General features: G+C 37.2%; 1 protein-coding gene across 3 annotated transcripts in view; it reads left to right on the top strand.

Moving 5' to 3' along the window:
* The window catches only part of MACROD2 (mono-ADP ribosylhydrolase 2), an 888,004-nt gene that overhangs the window by 253,540 nt on the left and 614,322 nt on the right, over positions 1-20,142 (top strand). For all 3 annotated transcript variants that reach the window (XM_075147699.1, XM_075147698.1, XM_075147696.1), the window contains exon 5: positions 16,639-16,755. In XM_075147699.1, the coding sequence (XP_075003800.1) occupies positions 16,639-16,755 (117 nt within the window). The remainder of the gene's footprint in view (positions 1-16,638; positions 16,756-20,142) is intronic.

Here is a 20,142-nt window from a genome sequence, read left to right as displayed (position 1 = left end):
TCTATGGCATCTAAACAAAGCGCAAATGCTGTCTCGTGGAGATATTTTGTTGCTTTCCAGTAGGCTTGCAACACTAACTCGTCTCCTATTTGATAGGGAATCTGCTGAACATGAGAAAATGTTCAGACTGAATGACTCCTTGGTCAATAGTCCACCAATAAGTGCTAGAGGTGGAAGTTCAAACCCTGATGTTCGCTGAGTCATCTTGTCAGTCATGTCCGTGATCTTTGCTGTATTTCATAAATGTTGTGACCACAGGTGCACACACTTCACTTACTCATTTACAGATGGGCAGATTGTTGTAGTGAAACCTGGGGTTCCTTGAAGCCAAAGACAGTTTTGTCAGGGATTTCTTGTCAAACTGGAAAGGAGATATGTGATAGTATCCATTTGTCCTCTGTTTATGCCCCATCCTATATGAGCAGGCTGCAGATTTTGAAACACTCTTACTCTGGTTTCCTTGTGCTGACTCTTGCCTGCTATTAATTAATTGCCAACATGTTATTTAATCTACTGGTTATTTGCAGATGTGTTTGACAGAGGGTTGCAAGTTTCAAAACAGGTGGGTTTGTGCACATTTCTGAAAACTGATGTCCAGAGAGAAGCTAAAGCCTCTCTTAAGAGGGGGAAATCCAGGGAGATTCAGCCATTAAATATTTTGTTGGCATCGTGTGCCTGGACAGTATTTCAGATTCAGTATAGCACGTGTGGCGTTTACCCTGCCGGCAAATGAAAAAGGTCCAGGTTTGGAGGCGTGGAAGAAGCGAGTGTAGAGTAAGTGAAGGGAGACCAGAGACGTGGGGCTTTCTGGAGGTAGAGCGAGGGTCTGGAACATACTGAAAATACTACACGTCACTTTATCCTCAGTTTCCCTCTCTGCCTTTTCCTATTTGGTGTCCGTCTCCTTTGTGAAGTACATAAAATCCTCTAATAAAAAAAGCTGTGTAAAGCCTTGAGGAGTTGTTTTGATGTGATAAAAACTCTTGCATTCAAATTATGTCTGGTTGTAAAACATTGCTCAATGAGATTTCTATTCAAAACAAATATTCTTGTAATATCTGTATCTGTGCTGACATGCACATAAGGCATTAATGGAGAAGGAACAATATATTGGTACTTGACAAAACCCCCCCTATTAATTGTAAACAAAAAAATCAAGTAGAAAGTGTAGTTCAATAGAGAAAACTGCCTTTCAGAAGGTCGTGAATGTCACTCTCACCCTTTTACGACAGTCGGGCCAGTTATCAACTATATCCCACTGGATTTTGTACAATAATACTTTTAAAAATGCTTTTGTTGGGTTGTTTATGTAAATGCTTTCGGTGGGCACATAGATTTGTTCAGGCAAAACAATACTTAAACTCCAGGCATTGCGTGCTGGCGTGAACTAATTAAAATCGTATTGTGCAATAGGTCAATAGATCAGGAAGTTGGCCTTCTAATTAGAAGAGGTAGTTATACAAAAACTTGTTCTTGTTGAAAAGGAAGAGCAAAATTAAGAAAAATAATCTAGATGTGAGGAAAAGAAACCAGAACCCCAGTTCTCTGCTAAAAGCTGTGTTAAAAGTCAGCCCTTTCTTTTTGTTAATCACACTGTGTTACGTATAGAGATTTGAGGCTTTAGGTTGTCCCTCATTAAGGATCTTTGCGCTCACCCCTCTGCCTGCAGTGCCTGCAGTGTTGTGCATACCTCAGTCCTCAGATAACAAATAATAGTCTGGCCTCCACAAATGGAGGTCGGACGGGAGTATTCAGATCTGGTTTGTATTTGCTGTCAGCTTAGACCTTTCATCCTCCTTAATACTTCAGCTACACCTATTTTTTGTGGTTCTTGCTATCACCACAAATAGGTGCCTGGCCAAACTGAATAGGTGTCGTCTTGGGACTGTTTTTGAGTGAGCCTTTTGTGCCAATTATTGTTTAGCTTTCGGTCTTCCATCTTAATAATTGAAAAACATTTATTTTCAATAACATGTAGGTGTTGGGTGTTGTTTTACCCTGGAGCATAAACATAATTAGTAAAAATAATAACAATAAAAAGATTTTAGATGGCAGAACAGCTTCTCAACTTTTTCTGTAGATTTTCATCACTTCAGAAGGGTGGAAGGCAGATCTGTGTCTACCATGCTCTTGTTTTGTAGGATAACCTCCATGGTCCAATCCAGCCTAAGTTATTCTCTGATTCTATGAAAAGATATATGTTGAAAATAAAATATATTAATACTATTAAAGCTAGTAAATCTAAGATGTCCATTTATTGGAGTGAAAGGCATCATCTTTCCATAGAACCGTGATGAGCTTGTCTTTATGTTTGATGCTGGTAATACTGAAACATGTGAAATATTTATGGTGTGGGATTGTAAGTTAACCATAGGTCTTCTGGAGTCTGCCTAATAAAATGTTTCACCAGTATATTCACGCGTTTTGTTTATTCAGTTTGAACCGAGATGTGTATTTCACAAGTACTTAGCTGTGTAAAATTTTATGTATAATATTGTGAAGGCAGGGCGAGATTACTTTCTCGATCGTCTTCCCATCAGAAGTAACTAGAACTATGGCCTGAGATTATTTGTGTAAGTCGTCTCGATGCTCTGAACGAGGTTCTCCATCATTCCTTCAGTCTTGTTGCTTCCTGATGCTTCATCCTTAACATCACCAGTGCAAGCAGAACATATTAGTCATTCTAAGACAAGGCTTGTTTATGCTTGTACCCCAGGGTGGCTGCTGCAATGTTTTTGTTCTGCCATTGCTCAGTTGTTTGTTAGTGCCTGTTTACAACTAAAACCTTAAGGGATGAATATCCTATCGTGCAGACTTCTGTGTGTGGCTGGTGCAGAATTTGAGTTTGATGTGAATTGTTACTTTGATCTTTTGAACTTTGATTCATACAGGTTGTTAGGGCTCAGTAACAAAACTGCCACCCTCTTGTAATGCAGAAATTTGTTTTACTTGGGAGTGAGAATGGGGGCTTTTCCCTTTTATTTGCAGGTACACTACCTCAGACATTGCTAAAAATCCTGAAAAATTCACAAAATTTTCAACTCAAAAAGGGTGTTTAAAGGGTGTTCTGGTCTATTATTGTTGGTTTAGTTGGGGCCTAGAGGGTGCTTTTGAAGGAAATCCCCTGACTCTCCTCGCTGCTTCGGTATTTAGCATCATCAAGTATCCTGGAGCACATGAGCTAGGTTTCTTTTGGGTAAAACTAGACTGGAGGATGTGTCCCTAATGCATTCCATCAGAAAACTGACATTCAGTCCATGGACCAGACAAGAACTACCCCAAAAAAAAAATAAATAAAAAACAAAACAGACAAAAAACCCCCATCCTCACCACAAAAAAAACCTGAAATGTGTATAGTATTTATACTACAGGCTCTCAACATCAGTTGTTTTACTCCACAGATGTGCTTTTATTGGTCATCTGTATTTGCTAATGAAGATGTATCCAAAGTGCTAAATTTTTATAGAAAAGTGTAGATGGGGCTTAATATACCTTTTGTATATTTGGCAGTACACAATGCCCCTCTGAGCTTCCTTGCCAAATTCACTGTAGTTTATTTCCATAATCCTTTGTATGACTTCCTATTTGCAAGCCTTTGAATAATATGAAAGTAGGCAGGCAAACTATTTTTAAAAGTATACTTTCTGACAGTGAGTAGAATAAGATCAAGAATTATGTTGAAATTTATTCTGCATTTGACACCACTGGCATAAGCTGTTGTTTTTGTTTGTTTGTTTGTTTGTTTGTTTGTTTGTTTTAAATATGGGTAAAGATTCTGTTCTGTAAATGTTTCTGGAAAGGATGCTGATTTGGAAGTGGAATTTATGCCTTGGGTCCATCGCTGATACAGTCTTTAGAGCTTCAGTATCTTCAGCCAGCGTTACATATCCTCTCACTTTATTCTTTGGCATATTAGAATGATGACTTCTTTCTAATGGTATCAGCCTGCATTTTAGATATGAACCACATATGGTTAAAAAACCAGTAAATTTAATGAGTCTGGCTTAAAGGTTCCAATGTAACTTTTCAGAACAGATTAACTCTTCGTTATTTTTATTTCTCTGCAAGCTTTTTGAACTGGAACTTTCTATCTTTTTGTACAATGCTAGAAATATACCTCACTCCTCTCACCCCTCCCTTTTAATGAAAGCTGGAAAGGAAAATCTGGAGGCTTAAGTATAATACCAAATATCATAGGATATATATCGTTCAATCTTTCTACTTACGATCGTATGTGTTTTCTTTAAAAACTGTATTTTTATGTATTGGACATAGGCACATTTGAATATGTTTACTGCAACTTTTATGGGCTAATGTTGAGCTGCTTTTTCCTTTTGAAGTCATGTCTTAGTGCTCTTGTATTATTTCGTTAATACTGCACAAACTGCGGAGAACATGAGACCTTTTTGGTAAATTGTTGTTCAAAATTACCTCTTAAAAATTCAGTTAATACATTATGTATCCATGGAACATTGCTATGGAATTGATGCTGTTTACTCATTAATTACTGTAGACTGCAGCTCACAGTGTTGGCACTGTGGCTTGTTTGTTACATGTGATGATCACTTTATAAATGTCAATAAAATCAAGACAAAAACCTCTAGTACAACTGGAAGTAACAACTCAGTATTTTCCTCATTAGTTTTGGCAGCAAAGTAGTCTTACAAAGCAGTATGCAATAAAACACCAGCCAACTGAGTCCCACACTGTGGCTATAATTACATATTTTTGCTTGCTAATCAGTAGAATTTTTCTGTGTACACTATTATACTTTAATGGTTCTGTTGCAACGCCAAATTTACTACAATGTTCTCTTGAAGAAAATGGCATATAATGATTTTGTATTTACTACAAGAAGATATTAAACTAAATAATACATAATGATGCTGCACAGATTAACCAGCTCTTTAGTTCTTCTGTTCCTTATCTCTCTTTTAATAGTGTTTTAGGACAAACATAAAGTTATTTGGGAGGGAATTACCAGAATTACCGAACTGGTAAATATAGCCATCTGAGTGGGATATCTTGTTTCTTACTCGAAGACTATTAGATTGTAATTTTAAGCTGTGCTTAGTACTTTAATTTCCCTTCCCACAACTCATGGAGCATCAGGAGGGTTGCAGCCAGCTCAGGTAAGTAATAAGTTCATTAATTACAGGCTTACCTTTGTTGTAGGTTAAAAAAGCTTGTGTGGGACTTGATTAAACAGGCTGTTGGGGTACGGCCCTGTGGAGGGCTGGATAGTGAACAGCTCAGAGAAGTTCCCTGTGCAACTTTTGGATTCAGAGTCTTCCGTTAACTCTAAAGGTCACTTGCTATTATCAGGCTTTGTGTCCTCCTTTTTTAAATTATTTTTGTCCAAAGTGATTACACTGCAAAACAAACCAAGTACAGCGGGCAATGCGGAAGGCGTTTTTTTTATCTAACGCTCTTTCCATTATCTTGTTTTTATTTCTGACATTAAATAAATAAATAAACAAATGCTCAAGAGTTTTTATTCCTTTTCTTTTTATTCATGGTTATGCAGTCACTTAAATTCCACTTGATCATTATGAATATATCTGACGATCTTAGGTTGGTATAACGCTTTTCCATTTACCTTGGAAACAGAACTTTACTGTCAGAGACAATCTGTGCAGGAAATGGAAGGTAGGGTCTGATGCTGGCAGCTTGCCCCCTTTACTCCATATAGAGTTAATTATGTGTGAAGGTTGTGCTGATGCCTCTAATAGTTTTATAGATTTGTCAGATTCTGCGATGCAATCTGACGTATTAGTGAGAGTAAATAGTTGTTCTTCTGTATTTGATTTGCAGTATGAGTCTGTATCAGGATATGATACTGGTTTTATAGGGGAAATTGTACGTAGTGTATGTGATGTTTTTGCATGCTGCTGGAAAACATTTGATATTTCAACATTGCTGAACGTTGATTGTGTCCTAGATCTTTTAAGTTATCTTTTGGCAAGCATTTGTCTTAGATGTGTTGCACATATGATTTGTCATAGCCTCTCAACAAAAGGAAAGAATATGTGAGACTTTTTATGGGTAATTAGTTCTCAGGCTTGTGTTAAAACACTGCCTGAAAGAACCTTGTTCATACATCATTTTACGGTTAATCTTGTGTTTACCTTTTTCTTCCCTTGTATTTATTCCCTTTGAATACATTGTAATGTGTTCAATTGGATTTACCTATTGCAAGGCAATTTTTGTATAATTAATACTGTTAATTAATCTGGCTTGAAACGGCACTCCAAATTGAGAGGATGTTTCTGTGATTGCAGACTGAGAAGTATCTCAACCAAGTTTTCTCCCTTCAGTGGTTCACGATAAAAGTAAATTAGCACAAGTGAGAATGGTCCAGGAAATAAGAAACCCAGCCGCTACTCAGTAAATAATTCCTAGTATTCCTATAGCCTGTTAAGCCTTACTGCAAGCAAGAGAATATCTCCTTGTTGATACTTGGTCTTACTCCTTTGTACGTTCCAGCTGCTGCTCAAATTCAGAGTTCCTACAATCCCTGTGTTTTTTTAAGTCCCTTTTGAAGTATGCCCAGAACTGGACGTATTTTGCTTCTGTAACTAACCTTTCCTCTGTTACTTTCTTCATCTTCTCTCTCTTGTAGATAATGCATCACTTAAACCTGCATGAAGCTTCAGTGCTGTCACATAGTCAAGCTGAGCCTGTATGGGTTAGAGGGGAAGGGAGGAGATGACTCTTGGAAAACAAACAAACAAATTGCTCATAAAATGTGTTTAGAACGTAATATCTGAAATCATAAGGTACAAAAACTTTTTCTTGGCAGACCTGCCCATCTTTCTTTTGCAAGATTTTTAAGGGAAGTGGAGCTATTCGCCTCGCATCACATTTCTTTCATCTGGCTCAGGCTCAGTGACTTCTCCCAGGTTTTCTCAAAATATTTAATGTATTCTTTATTCTAGCAGTGATGTATAGTGTTGTGGGGTTTGGTGTGCCCTATAGCTAAAGAGAAACATCACATTCTCCCGTGTCTGATTTAGTTATATTTAGTTAGAAGTCGTATTTCGCTACAGAAGCCTTCAGGCGTCAAATCCGCAAAGACCTATGTGAGAATGCCTTTGCTTCCATGTTCTCTGTGAAGAGGAGGTCTTAGATCACTTCCCTTTGCATTTCAGTGGGGAAAAAGTGGTTAACTTTCAACATTTTTTTTTTAAATTTTCAATATACCTTTAAAACTCTTAGGAATGACATGCCAACAGCCTGTTGGGCTGTGAGGATGCACCACAGTTAAAAGGCTCCCTTTTACACAGTCATTTTACAATTATTACTTGGTAGCCTGCTCTTTCTAAATCCTTGACCTGTGCCTGACAACTGCTAGCTGATCATAGTGAATAAATTCGTATAATCACTGTGTGATGACTGCTTAATAACTGTACTCCAAATATGCAAATATCTATTGTGGCTTAATACAGTTCATCTGCCATGGCTGGCCCATGCACTTAGTATTTTTGAAACGTCTGCAAGTAATGGAGCACGCCATTGCAGTCTCCTGTCTTTTCACGCGGAGCCCTAAAATGCTGAAACCTACAGAGAAGGAAAAGATGTATTACCAAAAACCCAAAGAAAAATAGTTATCGAAAAACAGAGACGAAGTGCTTGTCTGTGTTTGTTGTAAATGGGGGAAAAAACCAAACAAAATACTTCCTTAAAGACTTTGAAGTAGTTTTTTTACTTTCATTCTCTTTTTCTAGATTAGCAGCATGCTTTTACTCAGAATAATCTGCAGTATTTATTTCCCTGCTAATGGTGCTGTCCACATTACACAGAGGACTACATAAAATTGGAAGATACATATCCAAATGCTTGTATGAGTCTGAGATGCTCACAAAATGCGGACAAAAAAAAAAGAAAGAAAAAAGCATGTCCAGAGTGAATCAGAAGAGGCATCTTGCTCAGGCCAGTAAGTTGCCAGTACTGAAGGATTGGAAGAATATTCTGTGGAAGCACTGGTAATTTCTCTGTCTGATCTTTTAAGCATTTGCCTTTGGCCATCATGTGAGATAAGTTGCTGAGACAGATGGACAGTGAGTCTTACCAGTTTGTCCATTTCTGTGTTCTTTATTTCATTTACATGCAGCATCAGAACATTAGTAAATCGCTTTTTTTAATAAAATCTGAGTTTCATTGCCCTATCAGGCATGGTTTTTATCTTTTTAGATACTTGTTTCTTTACTGTTTCTCAGAATTTAACTTAATGTTTCCAAACAGCACAGGAGGAAAAATAGACTGTGTAGTTCTATGCACTAGACAGAGATTGATATGACAGTAGTAGCCTAATGTCATCAATAGCTTAGCAGCCATCGTGGCAAGAGAGAATTTCAGTGAGATTTCAAAAACAATAAAGTGGATATTTACTGTGAGTTTCTCCTGTGCCTGAGGGAGGAAGCATAAAGATACTTGTTTAAAAAAAGAAACAGGTGAGGGGCTGAAGGAGGCTGGCATCTTGGCCCGGGTGAAGGTGGGCATCGGCTTTGCTGTGTGGAGTTAGAAATAAGTATTAAGCAGAGCCTAATTTGCAAAGGGCTGTGAAAGCAGGGGAAAAAAGAAGTTCTGATGTCATCTCCCTAAACATTTACATCATTTAAGTTCAAGGTGGTGCAAACCCCTAAATGGTAGGTTAAAGCTGAACTAACAGTATTTTATTTGTATCCCTAAACTAGGTAGTGCAAAGAGTGTAACTAACCCTCCCAATTTCCTGCCTTTTCAGAGGAACATAGCTATAATTTTTTTCACATGGTCCTATTCTGAATCTGTTCCACGTGCTTTTTATTTTTTTAGTGGACATAAGAGGAGGCTATGATGCATGAAGTTGGACTTCAAAGTTGTTTTCTTGATAAAGAATAAGAGTCCTGTAATAATAGCGCACTAACATGAGCGGAAATCCAGGACAAAGTAGGCATCCTAGCAACGAAATATAGTTAAGACTTTTTGTCCTTCCAATCTGTGCGGTATCCAGCTGGAAATGAAGTCCTGTGACTGCCCAGGAGGCTGAGGAAAGGATTTTGGAGTCGCCAAACCCATTTCTTCAGGGTGATACCACATTTAAAAAGTTGCAGCTTCTTAATAGTCAGTTTGGGAAGCTGGGGGAGCAAGTTGAGGTGAACATGAGCTGAGTTTGGTTTAATAGCATAGAATAGCCTGAAATTTCACCAGACTTCAGCTTATCACTTCACTTCTCAATAAACAACAACATGCAATTTTTCTGCTTGCTGCAGTGAGGAATTTAAGGCTTAGCTGTCTCATTTCCATCTGTAGAAGAGTGTGGTATGTCAGGTGTCTCAACACTAACACAATTAAAAGGAAGGAACGGTTCCTTCACACATGCCTTAATGTCAGCATTTTGGACTGGGAAAAACTGGAAAAACACTATTGGAGCCTTTCCTAGTTCTTTTTTTCCTGCCAAAAGTGTGACATTCAGACAGGTTTATCAGACCCATGTTTCTCTGAGCCCTTATGCTGCTTGAGTGGGCTGACAAAAGTGTGAATCCTATTGACATTATAACTGTCTCCAAAATTGGAGAGGAGCACTCAGAGACTAAGAAAGATGACGTCCTAAGTGTGAGATAAAACGAACGCTTTCTTTATTGCTTAGTCGTTTATGGAAGGAGTTTACCAATCGTCATTGCTAATGTAACAGAACAACTTTTACTTGGCTTTCCATATATTTTTAATATGAGTTTCTGATATCCCAAGATATTTGACTAAAATAAAAATTCTGCCAAAATTTGTGAGTTTACTGTTGTTTTGTGGTTTTGTCAAACTAAGAATGATTGGTTGTGTGCAATAAATGTAGAACACTTAAATTTTAACAGGTCCATGGGTAAGTGAGCTTTATTTTGAATCATTGTTGACTTCTTTATTTCCATATGTCTTTTTGACAGTTTATAGCATGGACATCGATTGTGTTGGATCTTTCAGCTGCTTTTGTTATGCTTGAATGTGAACAGCATTCAGATTAAGGACAGCCTTCTCTTAAAACAACCAGTTTGTTTTAAAATTTAATTTCCAGCACTTTTCACTTTAGCGGGCAATAACTGATGGTTTTTAATGCTAAATTTGGAGGATTTCAGCTAAACAATATTGTAAAATACAAGTTTTGCAAGTATGACTTTACAATAAGGCTTACTCGTTCCATTGTTATAAGTAGGTTTGTTCCTTGCAGTTTGTGCTGGAATAATGGTTTTACTACATCTTATTATTACTTTTCATTAAACTCACTCTGCAGCATGGGTTAGTGGATCTCAAAATGTTGATTCTTAAATGAAGATCGGCACTATACAGAGAATGTGAATTGACACATTAGGTAATCAGTAGCTTAAGCATCGAGACTTTAAACTCTCAGTTTTGTCTTGATTTAACTCCGGTGTAGGCACTAAGAGTTTCTGAAAATAAGAATATTTAAGGAACTATAAATTTAGATTGTCTGTGATGAAACGTGAACCTAATTCAGTGAAATAGCCATCTCAAAATGAATAGTTCATCTGTGCTTTTTGGTTTTAAAATGGAGAATTTTAAGGCTACATCAGATCATGCTTTCAAATTCCTTGAGATCTTGGCCAGAAAGTACTGTATAAATGCTAAGTATTTAAAATTAATTATGTTGGAGGCCTATAAACCAGTGCATTGATTAAAAATCTTCAGTTCATTAAACTTCCCAATGGCAGAGGCTATCTCTGTAATATAAACTGCCATTTCTAGCAGCGGCGGCGGCTGACTGGCATCTGTGTTGTAATCTTTTTAAGATCCCCACCTTTGTTCATTAGACCAGCAGCTGTTGTCTCTTGCTGGGCAGGATTTATTTCCCCTTGACATCGGTCTCAGAGGTGCAGTTGCGACTTTAACAGCATTTGATTCCAATGAACTTCCTAGAGATACTTTACCGGTTTTGCAGAATGAGGTTGCTTTTGGTTGTCAGTTGGGGTTTTTTTTGTTGTTTTGGTGGGGTTTTTTGGGGGATGTTTGGGGTTTTTTTTGTTTGTTTGTTTGGTGTTGGTTTGGGTTTTTTGTTTGTTTGGTTGGTTGGTTTTTTCCCCCTGGTTTCCACATATGTCCTTGCAATGGGCATTTTTGAAAGGTCCACAAGGACTGAGGGCATGTATTCCAGAGGTGTGCTACAGTCTGGGCAAAACAGCTTCCTCTTGTGTGTGCCTAGCTCTACATCTGATATAATGACATTCTTCTGTTTTTATTCACTCCTGGCATTTACCAAGTGGAAGAACAGCACTGTTTCATAGATAAATCACGCACAATTAACTTTCTTAAATAAGTAAAACTCCTGAATTTCCTAGTGAAAATGAGAAATGAAAATCTGGAAAAGCACCAGAGAACAGGAATTACTATGGAAAAAGAATATATAGATTCTTGAAGTAGAACATGATAAATCTGCATATGTTGTTTACATCGTAACTTCAATTTATCCAGACTCACACACAAGGTCACAAAAGAAGTTTGGGCCTTATCATTCCCGGGGGAATTTGTATTTTTTTGCCGTGGTGTTTGATTACCTTACCCTTTTTTATTACCATCTGCACTGCAAGGCTAGTTTTGCTGAGGTTATTTTTTTTTTTTAAGCAGCATCCCATGATACCATTAATTTTGTGTTTCCTGCGCTTTTGCTTCATTTGCAATTTTAAGAGATTTTCTAAAAGAAATAGATTTATTCTATATTGTACCTCAGTAAATTAGCTAGTTTTTACTATATAACTTCAACCCTTTAATTCTGGAAAACAAATACAGATGCTTTACAATAAATTAAATATGAAAGGATTTAACCTTTTAGTATCCTTTAGTGTGCAATGTAGAAAGATGGTGTCAAAGACTTCCATATTTTTGTTTAACGCATTGGTTTTAGCACACTCTCATTTTGCCTAGGAGTTTTATTTTGATAGTTGATTTTGTGCATGTATTTTAAGCAATTATTTTCTGGTGACTTCTTTGTGCAACCAATACCATTGACTGCAGTAGCTTTGAAGAGAGTAGCTTTTTCTTCATTAATAACTTCTGCTGAATTGTTGGGAGAAAAAAATGCTGTCCCTAGTGGCTTCTAAAACTTATGGATGCATGCAATGAGATTGCTAATATTATTTTTAATGAAAAAATGTTGGAATAGTACCTTTAATAGCTTTACGGAAGCATGAACAACTTGAACTCAAGCTCCTTGAGCCGTTCTTCAGCCCTCAAAATACAGTTCCTGTATGCAGGTCTTCAAAACTAAGAAACCCTTTTCACGTGCTCGTCCAGCCAAGCCATGGTGAAACTGTAAATACAGAAACCCCATTTGTATGGGGTCTCCACACGTCACAGTGCAGTGAATAATGGGGTCACATTTCAAAAGACAAGTCGACCTGCTTAAGTCTTTGCAGTCATCTGAAAGCAAAAGTGTTGTATGCTTTTTCCTCTTTATTTTACCTCAAGGTAGATTGTGGGGTGCATTAGGCAGCCTGGCAGCCTGCTTGTTGGGAGGGGAACACAGAAGAGAAGAGGGACCATCCTGTGGATGTTTGCCGCCCTTGCTGGTGGCCCCGGGCAGGACTTATTTAGTATTAATGCTGTCAAAAATCCTTAGAAGTAGCTTGATTTATAAGCATGAAACTCGTATCAAGGAGCACAGTATCAATAAGGATAAGCAGCCCTGTCTCTAGTACCTTCACGTGTTAGCGGTACTTAGAAATGCCAATTAATCAGCATGCAGACCGGAGACGGGATTTCTTGTCAGTTATGGTTAATAGTTTTTTCTGCAGGATTTTCCCACATCTTTCCCGTAGCTGTGAAATGGCAGGTCACATGTGTATATAAATGACCTAAAGTATATATATGATTTTCATAAACCTGGATAGGAAGGCAGCCTGTAGAAAAAAGGCATACTGTGAAGCATAGTGATAGCTTCGAAGCAGAATGACATTTTTCGTTGGTTGTAAAAAACAGTGATAATGCATAATTCCTTATCACTGTCACATGACGCAAGTTAGATTTGACCATAAGTGCCTGGCTCTTTCAGCCGGTTGCACAAAGAAATTCCAGGGAAGGGACAGTGGGATATGGTTTCACGTTTTTTCCAAACCTGTTTTGAAAAATGCAGATGAGCATCTATATATCAAATGCATGATACAGATGGAGTATCTGAAACCAATATATCAAAGATTCTTCACTTTCCTATAAAAAGTAATTTGGCAGCATGCCATGATTATCATGTAAATCTTTTCCTCCTTACTACACAATAACAATGTATCTTTGGCCATCATTTTTCCCTCTTGAGGTTGTTGCCGTTATCTGTAATTTCCATAAAGTTTCCGTGTTAACAATGCTTACTCCTCTGTACACTTACATTACTAGTCAGTGCACACTTCCAGAAAACAAAATATCTCACGTAAATGTTTTGTGCATGCCCGTTCCATGTTTTTTTGAATTAATAGAGCTAAGACATGTTTTAGCAGAGGCTGAAGTATCACATTTAGACTTGCTAATCTACTCTACCTTTGCCAATTTTTTTCTTTATGCTATGCAGAGTGCTCATATTTGGCAAGATATTTCACTGCTTGGGTTTTTGCTTTAAGAATTATCAAACTTGTCTTATAGATTGTATATATTATTGGAAACATAGAATATTTCTAGCATGATTTATTGAGTTATATTAAATGGAAAATGCATACATAGATCAGAGGTCATCTCTGCTCAAGTATTTAATAAAGTATGGTAGAAAAAAGAGGTTATTCAGAAAGTTGTGGGTGGTTTGGTGTTTGGGTTTTTGTTTGGTTTTTTTTTTTGGTGGTGGTGGTTGTTCCCCCTCCCCTTCATTCTTTTATGTCATCAGTCACTGAAGTATATCAAATGCTAATGTCTACATTTCCATCTACGCCTGTCTGGAGTATTCAATCATTTTCTGTTATGCCACCTTCATAAGGGAAATATGCACGTCTACTTTTTTGGTTTTGGCAGATGTCTTCCATTTTCCTTGTCTCACGTCAAAATTGGTTATGATAGAATTGATTTTCCTCCGTTAAGAATTTAATTTTTTTCCATTATGTTTTCATCTTTCTGGAGGCTGCTTCGATTATAAAGACTGGACATGGACCTGTGTGGAACCAGCTCCAGGAAACTAGTGATAGACCATCTGTATCGTAGCTGTATGTGCATTAAAAGCATGCTTCTTCCGTCATGAGATGGTTTATAGATGGGGAGCTGGGACCGCCTATGTGTTGGCTGTCACAGCTGATCTGGCACGTGGTATGTTAACATATCGGGTATGTTAATACACTGCAGATTTAGACGCAGTGATAAATCTGTGCTTCTACTTCCCCGTCAGAGGCAGTGGTTCCTTTTTGCGGGTTCTGTTGTTTGGCTGTGCTCTGAGCTGGACTTGGGTTAAAATGCATGGAGTTTGGGGGAAAAGAGGTTGATTTATCCAGACGATTTGGTTGAGAGGGTAGCTGAACAAACCATTGTACAGACACTGCTCAAGGGAGGGTGCCTACTTGTTAGGGACGAGAAGGAGCTCAGGGGTGGAAATGATTAATCCACTGCCAAGGGAATAATTGCATGGACTCGAGCTCTTGTCTAGTATTCCCGAGGTGAAAGATTTCTTCCTCTGTAAAGAATCGTGCAGAAAGTGCTAGTCCTAAGCATCAGTGCTGTTTTTATATTAATGTCTCAGGAAATATTAATGTTGGTAAAGATTGTGGTGGTGGTGCTTATAAAAATATACTTGAGGTTTCAATGCATACTGGTTTACTTATCCTGCTTGGTTTGGAAAAGCATTTAGTAATTAAGTTAAAATAATTAAATCGGATATTATGAGCACAGGATAGATTTCAAGCATTCTTTTTTCCCCTCGAGGTTACAAAATATTATTCTTGCATTAGCATCTTGGAGTCTTTTGAGCAGAGATTTTGGGTAAGTTAAAACCAAAAGTTCAGCTAAGGTAGAGTAAGAAGACTTGGCATCTCGGCATAAACAGTGCACAGCGAGCTTATGACTGGTCGCTTGGCATCCACATTCTTTTCAATATGGAAATCTAATTGCAAGTGCAACATCACGTGATTCTGTAATTATCTGTCTAATATAAAGTATTTCAAAATGACATTTTAAAAATCAGTGACACCGTGTCCAGGATGAGTATAGAGTATTACAAGGAACCGCTTATCCAATTTTTTACTGTGTCATCTGAGTATTAACTCTAGCATAGAACACCTCAAAAAAGGCAATCGAGTTTTTAACACTTAGTAGAAGAAGGCTTCATTCAGATAAAGATGTTACCTGCCCCTCCACTTGGTGATATGTGGCTTCAGGGAAATAATTAACACCTTGCAAAACCAGCTATGCCCTTAATGCAGAAAGGCCAGTCATTGTTTCCATTCCAGCTTCAAAAAAGATCTTGGGGTGAGGGAGTTACCTGGTCTCCCTCCATCCCGGTGGGCAGGGAATGGTCGGTAGGTATGCTGAGTGCCCAAGCCTGGTATTGCCCAAATCTTGCTATGCTAGCCTGTAGAAAGCTACACAGGTTATGCTATGAACAGATTATGTGCATCTCTTGAAAGTCCATCTCCGCTTGGCTTTTCAAAACTTTTGTGGTTTAATTGCTTCAAACGTGTTGTTGGGAACTGCTGTAACTTTGAACTGGTTAAATCTGAAATAAAATATTGAACGATAGGCATACAGAATCTCCCTTTCTTGTCTCCATAAGTATTTGTATAGCCTTTATACTTCAGTTTATTTTACCTTTTTTGAATTGATACTGTAGTTTATATGATGATTATTTCTTGTAGTTGAACTTCATCGTTGCTGCTGACTTAGGACCTTACTATAGTTAATATGTTCATGCACATAGTATTTCCTTTTTTTGTTTGTTTCCTGTTTCTTAAACTTTTTGCCATAATTACAGTAAGTGATTTCTTTGATTGCATGTTGAGAGGGCAGAAATGCTGTGCCAGCAGCCTTTTTTTATTCTTTGCTGCTGCTACTGTTCTTTTGCTGGCTCCCGAGGGTGGTAAGATCTACGTACTCTACTAATTTTCGTGCATACTTAGCTGCAGTTGCAACCTTTAGTATTATTACTTAATTAACTCCAAAGTATTGCATGAATAATGCAAAATTAAAAATGTAAAAAAGAAAAAAGGTCAAAACAAGGTAATTTTTATATTTCAAATCCATAAGCATTATTTCTTGGAATTTTTGTATAAGGCATTAATAGGATAGTGACATTATACGGTCTGCGTAACTGTAGAAGTATCAGAGGTATGTAGTAAAAGAGAGTTTGGTATTTAGCTGGGGATCAAATTTGTTTTCATAATTTGTAGTGAGAATTTCTTAGAGCCTTGAATAAGACCCTTTTCTAATATTGAAATTCTAATTTTGCTTTACCTTTTCTAGATGTTTTCTTTTCAATTAGCAGAAGTTGACTAAATACTATTTTTTTGATAAACACATCGGCTAATTCTGGCAGAAAAAATGTTTGTATGTATTTGGATATCTACTCCAGTAGGTAGATCAGTAGGTTTGTGCTGTGAATGTAAAAATGAGCAGTAAATGTTTGTGACCTTATATTTGTATGAAGGCAACATAAAGACTGGCTTTTAATAAAGAAAGTTTCTGGGTTTGCTTTTGTAGTGGATGGCTGCATACACAGAGCTGCTGGGCCCTGCTTAGTTGCTGAATGTCGCAACCTGAGTGGCTGTGAGACTGGACAAGCAAAAATTACGTGTGGATATGACCTACCTGCAAAATGTAAGTCAACCCTTTCTCAGAGTTTTCTTTTTGTTTTAAGCACGTGGGGCTGGTATGCGTGCTTTATTTCCCTGTAGTCTAATTCAACGAGGTATTCATTTAACGAAATTAGCAGTGGGACTTAATTAAGCATGTTCTGTAATAATGTCTTCCCCTCAAAGCAATTCAGGCTTTTCTAAATGATTATTTCACCTATGTTATCCGATGAAAACCTACATGTCTCTAAAATATAAAGCATCTTTCATGTTTATTTCTTGCAAGCTAAAACATATCCTTTCATATGCATAATAAAGGATTGGAAATGCTTTATGAAGTATGAACAAAATATACATTATCATATTTAAGTTTCATGGAGATAATTTTAGGAAATGTTGCATTTTTCATACTCTTCATGCAGATTCCTTGATTGTGAATACTTTGAGAGCCGAGGAGATCAAAGTGATGTATTGTGTTTTCAGCTGCTACGTAGAGGCTGATTGGCAATTACTGTGAAGGCATCTGTCACACTTTAGCTTTCGGCAGAGTGCAGCTCGGTGCTGGAATGTTTTTGCACGTTGAAAGTGGATTTGTCACAATTCCCATCCTATTTAAAATAGGAAGATGGCTATTTGACCTTGCTGCGTAGATGTTGAGCTTGTCTTGGAAAAAACTAACATGTTGACAGCATATTGGTCGGCCAGTCTATTATGGAAGAATAAAAAGTAGGAAATCTTTGCAAGTTAGGATCTTACAGAATGGTATATTAAGAGATGATGATACAAATACCAAGAAAGCATTACAAGCAGCATATAACTAGAATTCAAGATTTCTTTTTTTACATACAGTTTGCACTAGGAACATGGCTCATTCAAACGTATTTAGATCTGCTGTCTTAATTTGTTCTACATTTTTTCATGTAAAATCAAATGCTTACTGTAGTAGCAGGTATCTTTTTAGGTTCCTGTGGCCCTTAATGCCTTAGGTAAAGAAGAAAATTGTGTTCCCAGTCATTTGCTGGCACCTTCAATGATGATGATGAGAGCTACCAATTATTTCCTTGACAGTGGTAATTGCTATATACGGGAAAACTTTGTTATATTTTATACATAGTTTTACCACACATGTTAATGGTTATTTATGACAGGTTAATTTGACTAGAGGTCAGGAAAATTGTGGAGAAAGATCCAATGTGGTAGTTATGTTGGGTTTCTGTATGGCCAAAATCTTCACCGGATTCCTATAAAACTGATAGGATTGTTTGATAATGCATTGTAATTTACTCTACTGGGGATTTTTGATGTTTAATTCTTCCCCTTTAAAAAAAATATCTTGGGAGGGACAGAAAAGCTGCTCATCCATAGGTGCATAATTCCTCCCATGTATTTTAACGAGAGAAATTAAATACAAGTTATCAAAGCAACGAGCACTAAATTGTGTTAGAAAGAGAGAGGGTCATGTCCAAGGCACGGCCTCCCTTTAACTTTTATAGCAGTTTAGTGGGTCTTGCTTAAGTTAGGTTTGTAGAATGGGATCCTGTTTGAAGACTATAGGAAATTTTTTTGTTTTGTTCTTTATGCAGGAATAATAAACGAAACAATGAGAAAACCCATTATCACTTGCAGTTGGAAATAAAACCTGTAACCGACGTAGAGAAAAGTCAATATTCTGCTTAATCAATATTCTTAGAAATTGAAATTGCATCAAAGACACATCTATTTGTATTTGATCATGCATCAACATGAGAGGGGGAAAGGATACATTAACTGACAAACAGGCACAGGGAGGGAAGTGTACAGTTTGCATGCAGAGGCTGAGAATTAGATACTCCTGATTTCTTAGATTTTTTTCCTTAAAACATATTTGTGTCCACCAACTGTTGTTTTCTTTTGCTTTTCCCCTTAGAAGCTTTTGGCTGTAGGCTCATTAAATTATTGTACCATTCATCTGAAAGTGATCAAACAATCAAGACTCTGTTTTCATCTTTTAAAGAGCTATAGAGCCACTGGATATCTTTTGTCACTCTGTGTCAGTTTGTCATAACATATGACAGTTTAACTGTGGAAACTATTTTACATCTGATTTTTGTGATGAGAGCAGCAACATGACGGGAGGTCCGGACTTCCCCATCCAGATGTGCTGTGATGCAATTTTGTGTGTCAGCAATTTGCTGAAGGTTATAGGTGAATGGATAACTGCCAGCTTTCACAATGAGGTTGCTTTTCACTTACCTATTTGTATATAGGAGACCAACTACAATAATGCATTAACAGTTTGAGTAGTGCAATGATTATTTTGTTGTCTCTGCTCTTCTCATGATTGCAGTTGGATGAGTAATGACAGTAAATGTGAAAATGTGAAATGTATTTCCTAGCATGATGAATTGTTATTTTTTTGTTATTTAACAGAATTGTAAAATGTTACAATTGTATTTACTACCCCTGGGATTTTCCCATCTCTAGTTCTTGATCGTGAAATGCTTTGCTTGGAAGCAGTTTGCTGAAATCAGCAAAGCTGCTCTGGGATGGAGCAGCCTGCATTTCTTCACAAAGGAAAAATTGAAAAATAATGTCTGACTGAAAAATGCAAAGATTTAGGGTATAGGCTAGCTTTCTGTGATTTGTTCTTGTTGCATCTGAGTCAGATCGGTTTGTGAACTACAAAAGTAACAGGAAATGTTCAGGGAGAGAGTACATAAAATAGTTCATTTTGTTCCTCATCTTTTTATCCTAATAGTGTGAACAGACCAAGATTAACATGTCTATAGCCTAGAGATGTTGCTTTATGAACTTTTCAAGATACATATTTTTGAATGCCAAAAAATAGTCTGTATGAAAATAGAAGTGAAATCAAATTGAGCTTTCTAATTACCAGTTAATGTAACGTTCAGTACAGTTTTACAGAATTCAGTGTAATCACCATCTGCCTTCTGTACTGCAAAAGCCTACACAACCCCCCCCCCCCCAAATGCCAACTGAGTTATTTGCTGAATACATAATTTGGTTGATGTCATCTATTGTTGTTTTTCAGCAAACACCTATGCAGGCACCCATGTTTTCATAGCGCTTTGGAGGGCTGAAAAAGGCAGTGCTTTTTGCTCTGAGATATTTTCCTTTAATGCTCTCCCAAACCGATCATCAGTTACTTAACTTCTGTACTTCATATTGTTGTTCCTTTTAAAGAAAAGTTCATTCTAAATATTGTACAACTGATCTTCAAACATTGAGCAGTACTTTGATACTGTCATGCTTTAAATAACAGATGAACAGTATCTGTTTAAAGCTCTACAAATGCTTGTTTTCTTTCTCATTTGATTAATAGTCTCAATTGGCTCTACTGGCAGAAAATGATCTGAATGTAAATTGTGTTTATGGCTGGAACCAAGGGTCCATAACAGCCTCGTGAATTGTT

Source organism: Calonectris borealis, chromosome 3 (assembly GCF_964195595.1).
Source record: "Calonectris borealis chromosome 3, bCalBor7.hap1.2, whole genome shotgun sequence".
Classification (NCBI taxonomy): domain Eukaryota; kingdom Metazoa; phylum Chordata; class Aves; order Procellariiformes; family Procellariidae; genus Calonectris; species Calonectris borealis.
Note: the sequence above shows the minus strand (reverse complement) of the source record. Positions and strands in the feature narration are given on the sequence as shown.